Source organism: Diadema antillarum, unplaced genomic scaffold (genome assembly GCF_040938485.1).
Source record: "Diadema antillarum isolate AM-2024a unplaced genomic scaffold, OU_Dant_1.0 seq00001587_RagTag, whole genome shotgun sequence".
In the NCBI taxonomy this organism is placed as follows: Eukaryota; Metazoa; Echinodermata; class Echinoidea; order Diadematoida; family Diadematidae; genus Diadema; species Diadema antillarum.
The window spans coordinates 221,388-239,561 of NW_027272304.1; the positions used below are offsets into that span (position 1 = coordinate 221,388).

Genomic DNA, 18,174 nt, shown 5'->3' on the forward strand with positions numbered 1-18,174 from the left:
ATTCCTACTTAGACCAACTGTCTCATGCCACCTAGAAATTTTCAGTTAGAGAACATTGACCGAATGCAGTGTTATTCATCGACTTTTCAAGGGTAAATTTAGATTTCAATAATGCAGCTATACAAGTGATGGATAGAAAACTACATTTTGCAGTTACTATGACAACCAATATCCGTTGCTTACTGACGTCATCGCCTTATATACAATATCCCGTCATAACTCCATTCAAGTTCATGTGACAGGAAGAAGAAGCGTAAATACCTGTTCTGAAATTTGGATTTAATGTGATTATAAGTTAAAAGGTGCATTAATGGAGCTTTACTTGAAAAATCACAGTTTCTGCTTAATTGGCTACGCAAAACACATCCACATTAAATCTCAAACTTAATCATTATCTATCGAAGGATTGCTTGTCGTATTGACCAATTTCACGACAGCTCCGTTACGTTTCATATGAAAAGCATAATAAGTTTCAAATAGCCGTAGAACTATCTTTACTTCCAGATGTTTTCCTATTCTGACGAACGAAAGTTTGTCTAAACTATTAGCTTTCTATCTTTGTGGGGGTTTTTTTTCCTGTCGTTTGACTCATGTTTCTGTTCGATGTATCAAATGTTTATTGATGATGTCAGAGAATAGTTTTGAAATTAACCACCCAGTAGAAATAATGTGCTGATACCGTAAAAGCACTTTAGTTCTCGCATTAGACAGGATTGGTCACATGACCTGACTCTGAATGTAGCACAAACACTAATTCATGAAACTGCTGTCTACAATGCGACACCACCAGTGATGGTTGCAAAAGACTGCGGCAAAGCGACAAACATCAACCCTCATCTCGACCCGAAGCAGCAGAGTACATAATGGTCAAAAAGACACAAAATGACAGATTAATAGAAGCATAAACCCCTCTCGTAGTTATAACTCTGTTAGCAATAACTTTATCAAAGAACCTATGACAAATATTCGCAAGTAGCGAGGAAACTGATCAGAAAGCTCATGATTTGATGTTAAATTTAGTCTGGATGTTTCCACGAGAACGCAGTAACTTCTAACAAATTCCATTTGGTACTTCTCAAATTTCACCGACCCGATCGCACCTGGCTTGTACATTCATGCGCTGTCACCGAGCAGTGATAAACCAAGCAGTAATGGTGGATTTCAATTTATCCACGTTATGGTATCAAATGGCGTGAGATTCTGAACACTCGCAGCTGCTGCGAACGAACTGCCCCGACTTAAATCAATCAAAGAGAAACGCGGAACGAAAATTAAAAGCCATTAACGCCCTCTTTCGGCGGAACAGGTCGAACCCTATGAATATCCACCATGGGGTTAGAACATCTCGTGAAAAAAATACCCCATCAATGAAAAAATGTAAAACCGTACGAACCAGACAGCAATGTTTCATTGCACGACAGTCAACATGTCAATTAATGAAGTTTGCCAAGTGAAATTTTGATAATAAAGTGATGTAAGTAATATAAATACTCCATTCGGTCTTCATTATGTAATTGACAAAGGTTATTTGGGATCATTTACCTGCAAGGATTACGTACTGAGTGCGAATCAAGTATTTGCTTTAATTTCACAACTTTAACAAACAATTTGACTTTCCTTGTATACCAGATCACTCCAGCCTTAAAAGGGAGACAATCGTTCATCAAAAGAGCAAATACAAAAAAGTTTAATATATTTCACTCATATCATATAAAGATCAGATGGTGATCTGAATCTACCGCTGTTAACGCTAAAACATGATGTATCGGTGTGTGGTATCGTTAATTTTTTCCCTCTCTCTCTCTCTCTTCCACCTAGTTGCCCCTAGGTTTTGTTGTTGATGTTCTTTTCACACAATACCCACTGTCAGGTGACATGTTATTCATGGCACACTGGCTTAAGTGACTGTGTTAGCGCTCACAACCACACACACACAAGCACACAAGAAGTGAACCATCGCGTCCCGGGCCATTTAAAGGGCTTAAGGCAGTACAATGTTACTGTATTCATATTCAGGCAGACGGATACGGTATGCAAATGAAGTAATTCGCACTGTCCCCCCCCCCCCCCTTCTCTCTCTCTCTAAAAAAAACCACCCAAAACAAACAAGCAAACCACAACAGCAACATCAGAATCTGTCGTCAGAGGGAATGACCAGGGTCCAAGGTAAGGGAGAAAGGAATTTACATTTTTAATATGGGCAGGGGAAAAATTCAGTTGTATGACAACCAAACCCTCATGCCAAATATTATGAAGAAATGAATTGTTATTCTTACAATGGCAAGATTAACACCAACTGCGTAGTGATATCAAGAAAAACAATTATGTATATGCGTTGATAAATGAAAATAGTTTATTCTAAATTTTAATTTCTTGGTGAGTTGAGAGTAACATATCTTTCTTTCTTTTAATTAGGCCTATAGCTCTTTGTCTGTCCGATTATCTTTTCCTCTTCTCTCTCTCTCTCTCTCTTTATATGATATGTATGTATGTATGTATACACACACACACACACACACACACACACACTATATATATATATATATACGGCAAATTATTTTAGAGTGATTATGACAATGATGATAGCAATAATGATATTAGTCTGTGATTAACAATGACAATGAGTTCAAGCTTAAAATAGAATAACGATGATACTGAACATAATTCTGGCGATGAATGCAGTACAAATGTGATTAGAAATTATATGCATGATAATCCTATCATCATAATCAGCTTTATCAATACAATCTGTTTTTACTTCTATGATCTAATTGATGTAATCCTTATTCCAATTATCATAATGTCATTATGGTAGTGTTATGTTATATTAATAATCAGTCATGGGAACAGTATGAAGAGCTGTGATGATAGTTATTATCATCCGCATCCCAGCAAACATCATGAATGCCCTCCCTCCGCAGCCTCCTCATTCAACATTTCTTTTCGGGGTTTTTTGTGTGTGTTGCATGTGGTTCAGGGGAATGAATGTGAGCCCACCCAATTGTTATCTAAATTTCTATAATTATCCGCTACCCCCCCCCCCCCCTCTCCAAATTCGCTCTAGGCTGTTTGAAGTATTATAGAAACATCAATGTCCAATTGTCCGTTTAAACCAGCGAGCAGGGCGAATCGAATCGGGGAACATTCCTATATCCCCTCATATCCACGAGCGATGATGGGCTTGCATCTACTTAAGGGCCCGGAGGTTCAAGTGGTTAGCGAGGTTGACAGGTATAATTGTCGGATAAAGCAGTATTTGTTGCAGCGAGGAGAGGTGTGTATTTATTAGGCGTGAAGTAGCTAGGGGAAAACAACAAAACCAGGAGGATGGGGGAGAACGACTCTTAAGATCAGAGAAGAGAGAGAGAAAAAACAACCAAAGAGCTAACTTGTGGGTTGAAGAGGGTTTTCTTGACACGCAGCCCTCCTTGCATTGATCTGGGGGGCACTTGTGTCCCGACACGGAACGAGGCTGAGGGAGGCATATCAGCCAGTGGCGTATCACACTCGGACTGACATAACGTCAATGGTGTATGGAACGAGCCTATACGCGTCATATGATTGCACGCTGAGGCCGCGATGCTACATTGCCTAGTGAGCCGGTGTGTGTATGCCTGCCAATTGAATTACACGCGTATTGAAGAGCGGCATATCAGCTCGTTTCAACCTGCATGTACGGGGACTCTATGTGTGGTGCTAAGCGGGTTCAACACACGGTAATATACGCTGTGTCCACTATCGTCTTGTGCTGATAGCAAAGCGCCATCATCTACACGAGATAACATGCTAGCAGCATTCATTTTCCAAACTTGAGGACGAAATATTTTTGAGGTTTTTTTGAGTGGTGAAATCGTAGTCTGAAACTCTTCCCTTGATTTCTCGGCTTCGGCGCCATGGCGTGTCCGCTCCATTTCTCGTCGCCGCCGCCGCCGACCGCGGGTCGCGACGACGACTCCTCACCCACGGGGAAATCGTCGAGTTCCAGCCACTCTCCGACGTCACCCGTACGATCTACCGGACGGTCGGAGTCGACGACATCGGCCACCTTACCGTCGGGATGTGACGGTGAAAAGAAAAAGCTGGACCTGAAAGGACTCTGCCAGGGACTGGCAGCCGTTGTCTTCCCCTCGGTAAGTCATGATAGTAAACACGTGTGTGTCGGTTGAACGTGTGATGTTTACAATCTAGTGCCCGCAGCTCTTATGTAATACATTTACGCACGGTACCAATGCTCGGTGCTGTCTGCCTAAAAGCTATTGTTTCTCATCAATCAGAGGTTGAGAATTTAGAACAATGCCGTGGGCATTTCGGAGTGGTGAGCATGCATGCAGCGACAATTTATGCACGCGCCTTGGTGCACTATAGCACAAGGCAATGAGTGCATGATTGTGATTACTGTGGTTTGATGGAGTGAGGCGGTTCATATGGTGGCTTGGCATCCTCGATTCAAAAAGTCTTGGCCAAAACCGTTCACGACGATTAATCAATGAAAGGACCTGGAGTTAAGCGTCTAATGAGTGTGTTTTTATCTCAAAGTGAAGTTTACCTATTAAAAAGATAGGTAGAGATAGACAGAGATAGGTAGGGTCCTACTCTATTACCTCAATTTAAGGCAACACTGGTAGCACCTGAAGCGAGCTTTGAATGAAAAATAAAACAAGAATTTCATATGATTGACTCTTGTTTATCCTTGAGAATTTTGGAGAGTGAAACATCGGATATCAGTGGAAGATATGAACTCAGTGTGGTCAGACTTTGTATGACTGATATCAATGCGAAGAATGATACATTGAAAATGGATACACGTATACTTGTTAAAAGTCGTATTCTCTGTATACATATTGTATGATTATGCACACACACACACACACACACACACACACACAAATATATGTATATATATATATATATATGCACATGTATGTAAGGTATTTTGTCTTTGTCGAATGTATCATACTCAAATACATAGGTGCATACATGTATACGTAACTGGCTGTGCTATCGTCTTGGAAAAGCGATACACCCAAAATTGTCGATGCGCATTTACCATCTCATGTACCTTATTGTTATACCAGGATGTCAAGTAGCTGGAATCGTTTGATGTTTCAGGCTCCACAGAGGACAGGGAGAGAGAGAGACAGAGAGAGAGAGAGAGTTGAGACAGATAACGTGTCTGCATGAAGGAATAGACAAATTGCCATTGATTTGCGTCAGTCGGGAATGCCGTGCAACCTTCCCCCCAAAATCGAGTTCCCATCTATCTGTAAGTCCGCGCATAGAATTACCCAGCATATAACTATAGCAGCGACACTAAAACGTGTTCTGCCCGATCTATACAGATAGTCATCTGTGTGGCGAGAGACATCAACCTCTACACCAAACACTAATATCACATCAATTTAGCAGTGGGCGAAGAACAGAGGTATATACGGAGAAAAAGAGTAGAAGATGCATAAAGACTTATATGCAGAGACAGATGAAGCAATGTGAAGAGAAACATACAAAAGAGATGGATAGACAGAAAAACAGTGTGAAGGGAAACATATAGATATATAAGAGACAAAGCAGACGAGATTATCAAGAAACGTTGAGTCATTGTTGACTCCCTGTCTGCGTGAACTCCTCAGTAACCATCATAAGTACCACAACTTTACTGTCATATTATCACACCTACTTTAGACAGCATTTGACCAACAGCAAGTATACCTTCGTCATTACCACAACGTATATGATTGTCATTAACGCTACCATCATTATATCATCATCAATACACCATCATCATTGGCCGAACTTATACCATCAGCATCATCACTACATTAACATCATTAGCACGACTAAATTCTGATTATCATTACAGCTCAACAGCTCACCAACAAACATCGCTCCAATTACTATATATGTTACCACTATCAGACCATTATAATCATGTACAATAAGTATACAATCTTTAGCTGGTAACCATCATAATTATCACTTATTATTACTTAGAGTTACAATCACCACTCTCATCATCACTTCAGTTCCCATTTTCTTTATCTCCACCCACATTATTAGGATGGAACCAATCAATGCGTTACTTACTAGCACGAAAATCCATCCCCTGTTATCGTATATACATAAGGAAAAGGGAAATTGCAAGCATCAAAGAACCGAACTTTCAACTCACCCAAAGTCTAATTCAATGCTTTAGCAAAGCTTAAGAAGAGCAATGATAAATTCTACCGGAACATTGACCCCACCTTCTTATGAAAGCTCTTTTCCATGTTCTACGGCAATTGTGATTATTGTCATTTATCGTAACCCAAGCGCAAGCAAAGAGCAAGAGCCTCGATAACAATGATACGTACTAATCAATCGGCCCTCACTGCTTCGGCACTCGCTCGATAGCGGATACCAGAATAGTGCGATCGTTTAATATTATGGAAAAGTATGGATTCTGTCCTGTTTTATGCTTGTATCGCTCCATCAACAGCACTGACTTTGTATGACCTAAAATACTTGACTCTTTACTGAAAGCTAGCGAGTTGGCTATAGAAGCACATTGTGATAAGATGCCATTAGTATCGGAATTTTTCCTTGACAAAATTATCCCACTAAACTGCTTCAATTAAAAAGAGAAATTCCCCTCTTTTCGGAAGTATCATGAATCCATCACCATGGCTACGGACAACGGAGTGAGATAACCATGGTGATGATCACTACCATCATCAGCATCCATTCCGTGGAGGCTCCTCCTCCATCACCGGCGGTTCCCCTCAAAGCATCTTGATTGAAATGGAGGATATGTCCGTATAGGGGTTTATGGTGGCATGTCAAGGTTATCGTGATATCACACGACAAGGTTTGGAGAGGGGGGGGGGGGGGGAGTGGAGGATCGCATCTGTTACCAAAATGTCACCAGTAAGGCAGCGCGTCAACATAAAAATGATGTGTTACAACGACCTTTCTTAAACTTTTCTCTACAAATGGGCTTGCTGTGGCACAAAATATTGAGCCAACATTAAAACCCACAAGTGAACAAACAATCCAATGCAAATACAATACATCCCAAGTATATATATATATAATATATATATATATATATATATATATATATATATATATATATATATGTATATATATATATATATGTATATATATATATATATATGTGTGTGTGTGTGTGTGTGTGTGTGCGTGTGTATGTATATACGTATATAATTATTCAGATTGTAAAATAAAAGAAACTGAAATGTGGAGTGCTGCAGTAATCCACACGTTTTAAGAAATCATATATTTTCATTTTCTGTAATATTTTACTAATTCACTGAAAGACCTCATTACTACTTGCAGCGTGAGAACAATACGTCATTTTTCTTAAAGTTACCTAGAATTTCAAAGACGTGAGTATCTCCCCACGGCTTGGTCACGTATCATAAGAGCACAATCATTTGTTGGGGACAACGGTTATCATTGGGATGGATTAACTAAAACGAAAATATGGCACTCTGTTGACAGACTTTGCGATATATCACCATGTTTACGTGGATGAAAAGAGAACATATTTTATTAAGACATCGTAATGAAAATCCCGCAGTCATTACAGACCTACTAAAGCATGGATCAAAGCTTTCATGCAACTTAATTGTTTTCATGATAGCATATTCGAAAACTATTGTTCCAAAATGTATTTTCATATTATGGTTAATCAAATCACTCACGGATTTTTCATTATTTTGGAACATCTGAAAAAAATCCTATGAAACCGCAGTTTCTGTATAATGTCAGTCTTTAGCGATATCAGAGGCACTGGTAGCATGTAAGACCATGAGTACATAAAAAAGAAAACACACACACATGAATACACACACACTCACACACACAGTGGCAACACTGTTACACAGGGCACTGAATAAATGAAAGGGAGACTTATTACAAACCCGTTTCCATGAGGGCGCTTGCCATTTTCCATGTAAACAATCGTGGTTGGTCACAGGTCGTAAGTCTTATCGCTGAAAATTCACATTACAGTTTTCTGTCTATTATCCGCACGTGCTCCGCATTATTTTTTTTGAAATAAGAGATAATTTACGTGTGCGTGTGTGTATGTGTGTGTGTGTGTGCGTGTGTGTGCGTGCGTGTGTGTGTGTGCGTGTGCGTGTGCGTGTGTGTGTGTGTGTGTGTGTGTGTGTGTGTGTTGAATTGGATACATATTCCCCGAACGCCTCAACAAAATGATGAAAAAAGTTATGTGATTGCCTAATTATTTAGGCCTCTACAAATTTTAATCACAGGTTATCTGAGTTCAATCTCATTATTGGTTCTTTCAGCGCATGATAATGTCTCAAGCTAGAGCCAATTAAATCCGAAGACTATAGGTCATCGTTTACCATTGATTTACCTTCACCACTCGTCCAAACTGATAATTAAGGGATACAAAAGGAAGGACTACTCTTCTTCTTGAAATGAGTCTTGCAAATTCCTTCCATCTTCCCATCCCCTTTGTATTCCTTAAATTATCAGATGGATAGACAGCTAATCCGCGTTTCCCGATTAAGAGTGCAAATAGAACCTACGTTTGGCGCGGGTTTCCGGCAAACACATACTGAAGCAATTGCAGTAAGTATAGGGACACAAAAATGTCTGGGCTCTTTGCCCTTCTTATGTAAGTATTTGATTCCGTCTAAGAAGGAAACTAAGTATAAAATGAAAATCCATCATTTCCCTGAGTGCGCGGTCCTACCGCGTGAGTCTTGCCTTGCTTGACCATGTTCTATTTAGCACGGCAAAAGGATGCGCTATCTCTAAAAAGATGTTTTAGCATCGTCTTGGGAGCGTGTATCGACCGTTTCTGACTAGACACCAAGAGAACGCGCAGCGGCGGGAACTCTAGCCGCACGCTAACACATCTCGCGGGACCGCTGCTGTATTACATTACGGCTTAATTACCGCAAAACCGTTTCTCGGCCACTCTCGAACACCAAACGTGACCCCCGTATATTTATTCACGGGAGATCAGACAGGCCTATCATTAACAAACGAGCACGAGGTGTTTCCGTGCAGGCTGTTACCAATTTTTTTTTTTTTTCAAGCGAACTTTGTAGGAGCCAATTTCACGATACCTCCTTCGCGACTGCGTTTAAGCTAGGAAGAAATATTAATTTCAAATCAAATAACGATCACCCGTTCAGTTGCAAAATGTTTTGCCGATGTAGAATAAACTTCAATGATTAATCAATGTTCGCTTCTACTTGCCGTTGCCTGGTAACGGCCATCTCGAATCGATACAGAAATGTGCGAGGTCTCAAAATTGTGCTGCGATGTCTTCTGAGGCATTTTGGCGGAGCCACTTTCTTTCAGAGCCTTAACCTAGACTGTTTAAAATGCAGCAATATCGGTCCGGCTAACATGACACATTGTTTGGGCCCAGTAGCCATGAGTTAATATTCGCCGTCGACTCGACATCTTTGTTCTCATGCACGTCTAGCGCAAATATTTAGCTAAACCTTGGGGGAAGGGGTAGAGAGGTACATGAATAAAATTATATCAAAACTACAGTTGTCATTGCTCTACTGTTGTTTTTGTTTCACGTGCAATCACTCAGCAAGTGATATCGCATTATTAAGAAAACAACAACAACAACAATTATGGACACTTGCATGAATCCTCAGAGTGATTTCATCCAATTTGATTATGCTTTTGTTGGTATTGTTCTTCCTCGCAGTTTCACTAACAGTCATGTGACTACAAAATTATGCGCATGCGCAGCCAGCGTGACATGACGGGCGCATGCGCGCTTCGGATATCCATCCGTCAGCCGGCGCTTCAAATGAAACTGATGTCGGTCGCATTTATCTGTAATGTCACGTCCTCGTTGCGTTCCGTCGAATGTAAATTGCTTATTCAATATCACAGCACTCCACGAAAGCGCTATCTTGTCGATTCCACTGATTAACTGCTGACTATACAGCAAACAGCCGTTGATTTCGGTGATAGATATCTTTCATTTCAGCCATCTGGCTCGAAGATTCAGTCTCCTCTACATGTGGCTATTATCGCGAACACATTTTGTCATTACTCGTACAATCGCTGAAAAGTTCGATTGTCCTTCCCTGTCATTCAGTAGAATGTAGGTCACTGTTTATTGCCTGAATCAATCTGTGAGAGTGCCGCATTTCTAATGAAAACGGATTTTGAAAGAAGGCTGCCACTCCCCTCCACTCCAGTGTTATAGACCATCCCAATCTTGCCGGAATGTCTCTGAAAAATGGTATTTATTTTCCTTTGTATTAAGATAACGTGTTCCAAATTCAACTCTTAAAGGGATACTATAGTTTTGGTTGCGACCTAACTTAGGTTTCTAACATTTTTTGGTGAGACAATGAGAAGCCTCTTACATGAAATATGAAAGAGTATGTAATTCCGAGAGGAATTCAACCTTTATTGATGAAAATTGGTTTTAAAATGACTGAGATATCCAAAACAGAGCGATCCTTATAAAAGTTGATATTCACCTTTTGTTACGATCGCTTTGTTTTACTTTGTTTTTGTATACCTCAGCCATTCCAAAACTGATTTTCATCAAATAAACTTTTAATTCCTCTTTGAATGGTTTGCTCTGTACTATTTCGTGAGCGGTTTGTTTGTTTGATAGATACTTTATTTTCTGCAAATCAATATACATAAGTTACATAATCATGAAGATACAGGAAATATACAAAGTAAATTCAACGCAGAGTCGTTTGACTTGCATGAACCACGATACATATAAGTACATAATCATGAACATGTAGGAAATATATAAAATAAATTTAACACAGTCTTTTGACTTGCATAAACAACGATATGAAAGAGATTTAATGTACAGTATGCATGTCTATGCAGCAGTGATAAGAATAACATTTATAGTTAAGAAACGATTATGCAGAGGGCCGCCATTATAAGCATTGCTTGAAAAGATGGCCGGCCCGATATTCTTTGTATATCGCACAATTTCAAAAGCCCAATCCTCATCCCCACCAATACTATACCATCCCTTTACTCTCTAAAAAAATCGAGTGAAAATGTTCACTCTTGAAGGAGTGAATACAAAAAAGAGTGAATATAGAGTGAAATTGGAGTGAATTTTATTTGGAGTGACCTCAGGGATCACTCCAATATCTTCGAGTGATCCCTGAGGTTACTCCAAAATGAGTGAAAATGAACATTTTCACTCAAAATTCACTCTAATTTTACTCTAAATTCACTCTTTTTTGTATTCACTCCTTCAAGAGTGAATATTTTCACTCGATTTTTTTAGAGAGTAAGATGTAGGCAGGATTTGAAAGTGAACCAAACAATCGAAATGACTTAAAAGTCTTTTACTTCTCCTTTAATTTTACAGGGCATTTAAAAGTTACCCAAAACCGTTACCCGCCCCAGACCATTTAGCTTGTGACAGCTATACGATTGTAAAGATCCAACATTATAGTGTTTTAGGCCTTTGGAAGAAATGATTCCCTGCTGAGACTAAAAGCTGCTCGATCTTGAGTAAGATGACACTTTGATAAGCTTTCAGCCAGTCTCATGAATACAATGGCACTCTGGAAGCAGCTAGATGACTTGAGTTGTAAAGGAATGAAACTTTTTTTTTTCTATCTTGATAAAGTACAACCTTGAAAAACGTCTACGGTGTCAAATTGCATCGCATTCTCTTTATTCCAGCTCATTCGCGTGATATTACCTTCATCGCTCGAAAACTTGTAAGCCGTGAATGTCGAAGGACATCTCCTGATTATTTCCATTCGTGTTCCATCAAGTATAGACTTGTATGAAGCCTAAATTGAATCGAGCGATACACATCATTTGTTACGAATACGACAATTACAGGAGCGGGGACCACCTGAGCCATTTCGTTCCCGCGTATTACGAGACGCATTTTTTGCCGCTCTCATAACGACGCATTCTTTCTATCGATGCTGTGAACAGCTCGGTAAATATGATATTGTGTGGCCCCTGGTTAACTTATCTCCACCATTAAACTGGCTGTTAAGAAGTTATGAATTACACGAAAGTACAACACCTCATTTGACCAGCTGAATAATCCATACTTCCCATCGTACATGGGAAACATAGACTTGAGACTACTACAGTTAATATCATCATACTTGGCTGTATCGATTTACATCAAAAATTCACATTAACTTTTATCCATCGACGATTATCGAGGAAGAAGTAAAAAAACCCGGAAGAATCCCTGGTCAGGTGTAGATGAGATTGGGCAATTAGACCTGCATGAGAATCAGCCACCAGGAGTGTGTCTTGTTTTTGTTTTGTTTTTTGTGTATTTTTGTTGCTTTTTTTTTAGGGGGAGTTGAGTTGCAATATATCTTTTATGGAGTGCCTTGCGGTAACTCATTTTCGCCGTTTTCTGAGCGGAGGTCGGCTTAATCTAAAGGAGAAGATAGAGAATGCGGAGCAGAACTCATTCCCAGCACGCCCGTCCATTGATTTCCCGATTTTCAACGGTGTGTACAAGTCATATACGGCAGGAGGTCTTATACTGCACTGCAGCCACGCGGTATCCCCGCCCCCTTCAAGAGGCAGACATGGAATAACGCAGTTATCAGGCAGGGGGAAGGGGGTTTGAGAATAATTGAATTCAACCGGCCAGACTTATGAAGGGAATTCGGGTGATATCGCGGGTTTTGTGTTCCCGTATTAAAGGGGAAGCGCCATTATATGTGTAATTGGATTGGGTCTTTATGGTGGAGGCTGCAATCGATTCGTATAGCGCTCCTTGTACCATAAATTGCGGTAATACGTGATGTGAGTAACAGCACGCTGCGTGTAATGGCACCAACTGTTCCGAAACATAACGAGGAGTGACCATGATAGGGAAACTTATGGGCTGTAAAGCGGGATGCGTTGTCAAACTTAATTTCATTTTCACCCCTTAGAGTGAGTCTATAGAGCCACTTTTTTATTCGATTCCAGTGGGTTTACTATTCCACCCCTTTCTGTCCTTTTCTCTGTCTATATCCCTCTGTCCAGTGAAATGGATATCGGGTCACTTCAAAAGCGTCGTTGTCGTAAATGGCTTGAAGGCTTTTGCAGAAAGATGATGAAGGCGGAGTCTGTGGTCTTATAAACTTTTTCTTTACACTGAATTCTGTTTTCTTTCCCAGTAGCATAAAATGGTGTGTATTCATGTAGACCGTAAAGTGTATAACATACAATATATTGTTATGTCCATCGTTGTAATACAGTTTTCATAACACTTGACAATCTATTTTTCCCTCGAGGCGCGATCATATGAAATATAATCTCTTGGGTGAAAAACATACCTCCCGCGGGAATGTATGCGTCTTATATTACATCTCTAAACAGGCAATATCTGTATAATAATGACCAGATGATATTATAGAGGACGATAATATTATTCTGCCACACCCCGAAAAGTTTACACCGGCCAATGCCCGGGGGTCAATGTTATGAAATATGTCGCATAGTTTGAAGTAAAATTGGCAAAACCGTTAACGTGCAATATATGGTTTATATATCTCTGGATGGCCTTGGGCTATACGTGATAACATACCATCAGTCTGAGGTATTCCCTCCGGCTGCAGTCAACATCAGTATCACATTGTGATCATTTGAGGGGTTGTGTATAATGAACTACGCGGGCTCATGCATTCTCGTACATGTGTTTATGTTGTGTGTGCGTGTGTGTGTGTGTGTGTGTTTGTGTGCTTATTTAACTGAAACACTGAAATAATGCGCTTAGTTTTGCATGCAGCCGACTTTCATGAAACTTTCATGAAAGTTAAAGACGGTACAAAAGCCATCAAAAACGAAAACAACCATAACGAAATTAGGATGATGCAATTAGCTAATGACTGACCTACATTGGGCATGGTACTCCATCATATTTTGCTATTACAAATTGGCTCATTAGCCACAACCCATTCCTTCCTCACGATATTGGTCTAATACAATCAGGCAGCCCCAAACCATAGGTAGGAAAAAAAAAATGGATGGACATGCACCGTCTACCGATCACGGCTCGACTTCATGTACGTTTACATGTCGTCTAGGGGAAACATGCAAACCGGGAACAATGCAGGGTGAGAAAGGATACGCGTCGCCCTTGGCTGAACTTTATCGTCTGTTGTAAAGATGCTAGGTTGGGGGAAAACGCAAGAAGAAAAAAAAAAAAAAAACCAGAGGCGTACGCTCATGAATTTACTGGATAAACTTGACTGAAATGTGGCATTGCGTACATACTGGCAATTAGTCAACAGATGTGCGACAGCGCGATGAGCCCTAGACTCACTCATGGGACTCCGGAACGTTTCGAACCTGATTCAAAGGGATAGGATTGATTTAATAAATTAGGCCGATTTTCCTCTAATAGGTCATTGCGCAGTTAGGCGGACTGGATTGATTGGTGTATAATGCACGCTAACTAGCCTTCTTCACACGACCTCAGATTTTTGGCGTATCCATCATAATCAAAAACTCTATTCACAGCTGCTGGCGCAGCAACAATACTGTTGCTGGATCACAGCACACGGTGTTTTCTCTCTCTCGAAACAGGAATCCCAGATTTTGTACATCGATCGGAATATGCTGATTCTGTTTTGTGCTGAGAGTGATGAAACTTACCCTTAGGCTGATTGAATGGCGAGGAAATAAAAAAACCTTTAAGAATCAGCACGCCACACTCAAAATATGCAGCTGAATGCAATTGGCCTGAAATGCACCGTTACAATGGAAATACCACATCATAGAGCATTATCTTGATCACTACAAGGAATCAAAATATTACCTTTCAACTTGATTTCAGTCGGTATAGGAACAACAACAGCAACAAATGCATTCTCCAAATCCTAAAAACTACTCCATTATGCAATGCCTCGCTCATAACTATTTCATCTGCATCTATTTGGAAGCCGCCTTCTTTTGGAACAAGTCTCTCACTCCCCCTTCCCCTCCTGCTGTACTTTTGTACTTCCCAGAGAATCATAGTCAGTAATCATCATCTGACAAGATGTTGTCTAACGCTGACGGACGCTGCGTTAGAATTAAAAAGAAAATGCGTGATTTTGCCAGTAAACGCAGTAATGGTAAGATGCACGAGAAATATTAGTACATTTCATTCAACCATTTTTTTTTTCATACGGGGGTCATCAATTCTGTAACCCCTTTTGTACTGTTCTCCCACTCCCGTACTGCTGACACAGAGAAATATTTGTGATGATAATGATGATGATGATGATGATGATGATGATAAATGATGATAATAATAATAATAATAATAATAATAATAATAATAATAATAATAATAATAATTGATGATAAGTTGTGTTTACTCGTGAGAGCGGAGTCAAATAAGACAATGAAATAACCAATTGTGGCAATTGATAAAAAAAAGATCATAGTCTCATAGCCTATCTATTTCATGACGAAACAATGTCATGCAGCAACAAACTGGATAAAATATATAATTATGATGATACAAAAAACAACAACACACGCACAAACACAAAACAGGGGAATTCCGAAAAAAAAAAATTCCTGCTTTCTCACAAATAGTGATGCATTCCTATGAGTTCTATTGTAACACTTGTAACGATTATCTAAGAACGTAAGAAGAAAGACAGTGAGTTTATTTCATCTGCGTATATCCAGGACTTTCTGTTTGTGTTTATTTAGAGAAGAAAAAAAAGAAGAAAAATGGTCGATGGTGCCGTCCAAAGTGCTTTACACCGAACTTTTGGCACGGCGAATTTGCAACTTGTTGGTGTGTAGTACTGGTTGTTTCGGTCGTTGCTCTTCATCAGATAACGATGCTGGCGAGCGCCAAGATCGCGGCTGACTTTCTTATCTTGATTCTTAGAGCAACCGCGGGACCGCAGCCCAACTTCGAAACAGTTGAGGGGTACATTAATGCACTTCTCACTTCTTTTGTACAGCCACGAGTTTTGAAAAAAAAAATTACATCAATAAGAACTAACTCACATCATCGTCTCGTTGGGGGTCATCCCAGGAGCGTGACACCCACGAGTCATAGGGCCCACGAGCAAGACATTGAAAAAAAAGAAAGGTCCACGAGTCATACAGCAAGCTAGACACCAAATAAAACAGACCCATGAACTCGACAGTAGGCAAATTAGGCCCAAGAGTTCTACACTATTGGCAAGTAAGGCCCACGATCCCGACACTAGACAAAAAAGGGCCCATAAGCTCAACACTACATAAATCAAGCCCCATGATCCAATGGCGAGCTCGTGGGCCTTTTTGTCTGGTGTCAAACTTGTGGGCCTTGTTTGCCTTGAGTCGAGCTCATGGGCCTTATTTGTCTGGTGTCTAGGTCGTTGGCCTATTTTAGTTGATGTCGAACTCATGGGCCTTGTTCACTCAGTGTCTAGCTCGTGGGCTGTATGTCTCGTGGGCAGTATGAATTGCGGGCTATGGGGCCGTATCAATGATGGATGTCGAGCTTGTGAAGTGCACCCGTCTTTTTGTCTTATGTCCGAAAGGAACGTGTCTCGGGTTTTTTATATTCGTTTTGAGTGGAAAATTGAAACATGATTTATGTGATTAACCTCGTTTTCAACATGACTGGGCTTGTGACAATCTCTCTACTAATTTTGAGAACTATATATAGAGACAACCCCTTGGTGAAATCAAATAAGCTGCAAACAAGGGGGGCGTGGAATCAAATCTCATGCGGATATATCAAGAATTGGAAGTTTTTACGTTAACAAGACGAAGAGGGAGAAATGTGGGTTTAGACAGCATGTTCTGGTGAGATTTATTGGAAATTTATTGGGCTATTATACTCGTGAGAGGAAAAGCAGCATTTGACGAAGGAACTTCTTACTCCCGCCGGGCAATCTGCAAACTAGGACTGTGTCACGTGACGAAATTTTTCGAAACATAATGTAACGAGACACTGACATCTGCGTTTTTAAGTCTTTATGCGGCTCTATATAATAAGATGGAATTATTTCTTAAAGAATAATGTTACACTTCTCGTATATCCGACTCTCTGGCTAGAAAATATATAGGGTAGATATGATTTAAAGACGTAAGTAAATAAGACAACGTTTTAAAATGTATATATGCATCCCTCAGCTCACAAGGTGGGGATGACATATACATTCTGTCATATCAGCGAAGCATCATACATTTTCCACTTTCAAACATTGATCTACTTTGTTGTTTTGTTTTTGTCCTCAGTCAATAATGTTCTACCGATGTGCGCAAGTCAAACGGAAGCTACATCAAATATGCTTACTAAACAGAGACACACATAGACACAGAAGAACACACAGACACGAATAGATCGACATCCGTATGTATAAGATAGAGAATGGTTACATTACTGCTCAGATTATATCGTTATACAGGCTTTTTCATCTGAGAGGGCTTGTCAGTAGCTGAAGTACATTATGCAGCATGAAAAGGCCTATAATTTATGAGGAACACTCCACGCGCAGCTCTTACATTTATTCATAGGCGTACAACGTCACAATAAATAAAACAAAAACAAAAAGTTACTTCAGATTGAACACCCAGTCCCTGAGAAACAGACTTTGCAACAACCATTCGTTCATTTACCTATTGCTATAACATCTCGAACAATTAGCCATCGTTTGTAGTTACGACTTTAACACGGTCCTTCACTTTCACTGGTATATCTTATACAAAATACACACACACGTGTGACGCAAGGAGGCACTAACCTCTGCTTCTTTTAGTTTCCATGTGTCTCTACAAAGTGAGAATTGTTTCATCGAGTATAACGTTACATTCCTCGTGTACCTGCCTAACGAACAAACTGGCTAGAAAAGACAGGGACGAAACGCGACTTGAAAATGTAGGCCTAATTCAAGTGCGAAATTTTCTCTCGAAAGCACAGTAATTTTTTAAAAAGTTAGCAATACATTATGTTAGATTAATCAATGCGAAATGTTCATTAATAATTCTTAGAAACGTGACGCAACGAGACGCTATGTCTGCTTCTTTAAGTCGATATGTGTCTGTACGAGGGAATTATTTATAACATCGAGTATAATATTTATATCCACATGATATGCAATAAAACAGTGAAGGATGATATACGACTGAGGGGAACACTACACACCGTCGAAATTGGCACAGGTAAATGGGGAAAACTAATTTGGGGTTTTGGCATGGTCCACTGGA

The 18,174-nt window shown here is 40.0% G+C and overlaps 1 protein-coding gene across 1 annotated transcript in view; it reads left to right on the forward strand.

Annotated features, from left to right (window-relative positions):
• The first annotated feature begins 3,656 nt into the window (after positions 1 to 3,656).
• Positions 3,657 to 18,174, forward strand: part of LOC139710918 (guanylate cyclase soluble subunit alpha-2-like) — a 147,378-nt gene continuing 132,860 nt past the window's right edge. The window contains exon 1 of the mRNA XM_071622838.1: positions 3,657 to 4,130. Coding sequence (XP_071478939.1) covers positions 3,894 to 4,130 — 237 coding nt within the window. The 5' untranslated portion in view covers positions 3,657 to 3,893. The remainder of the gene's footprint in view (positions 4,131 to 18,174) is intronic.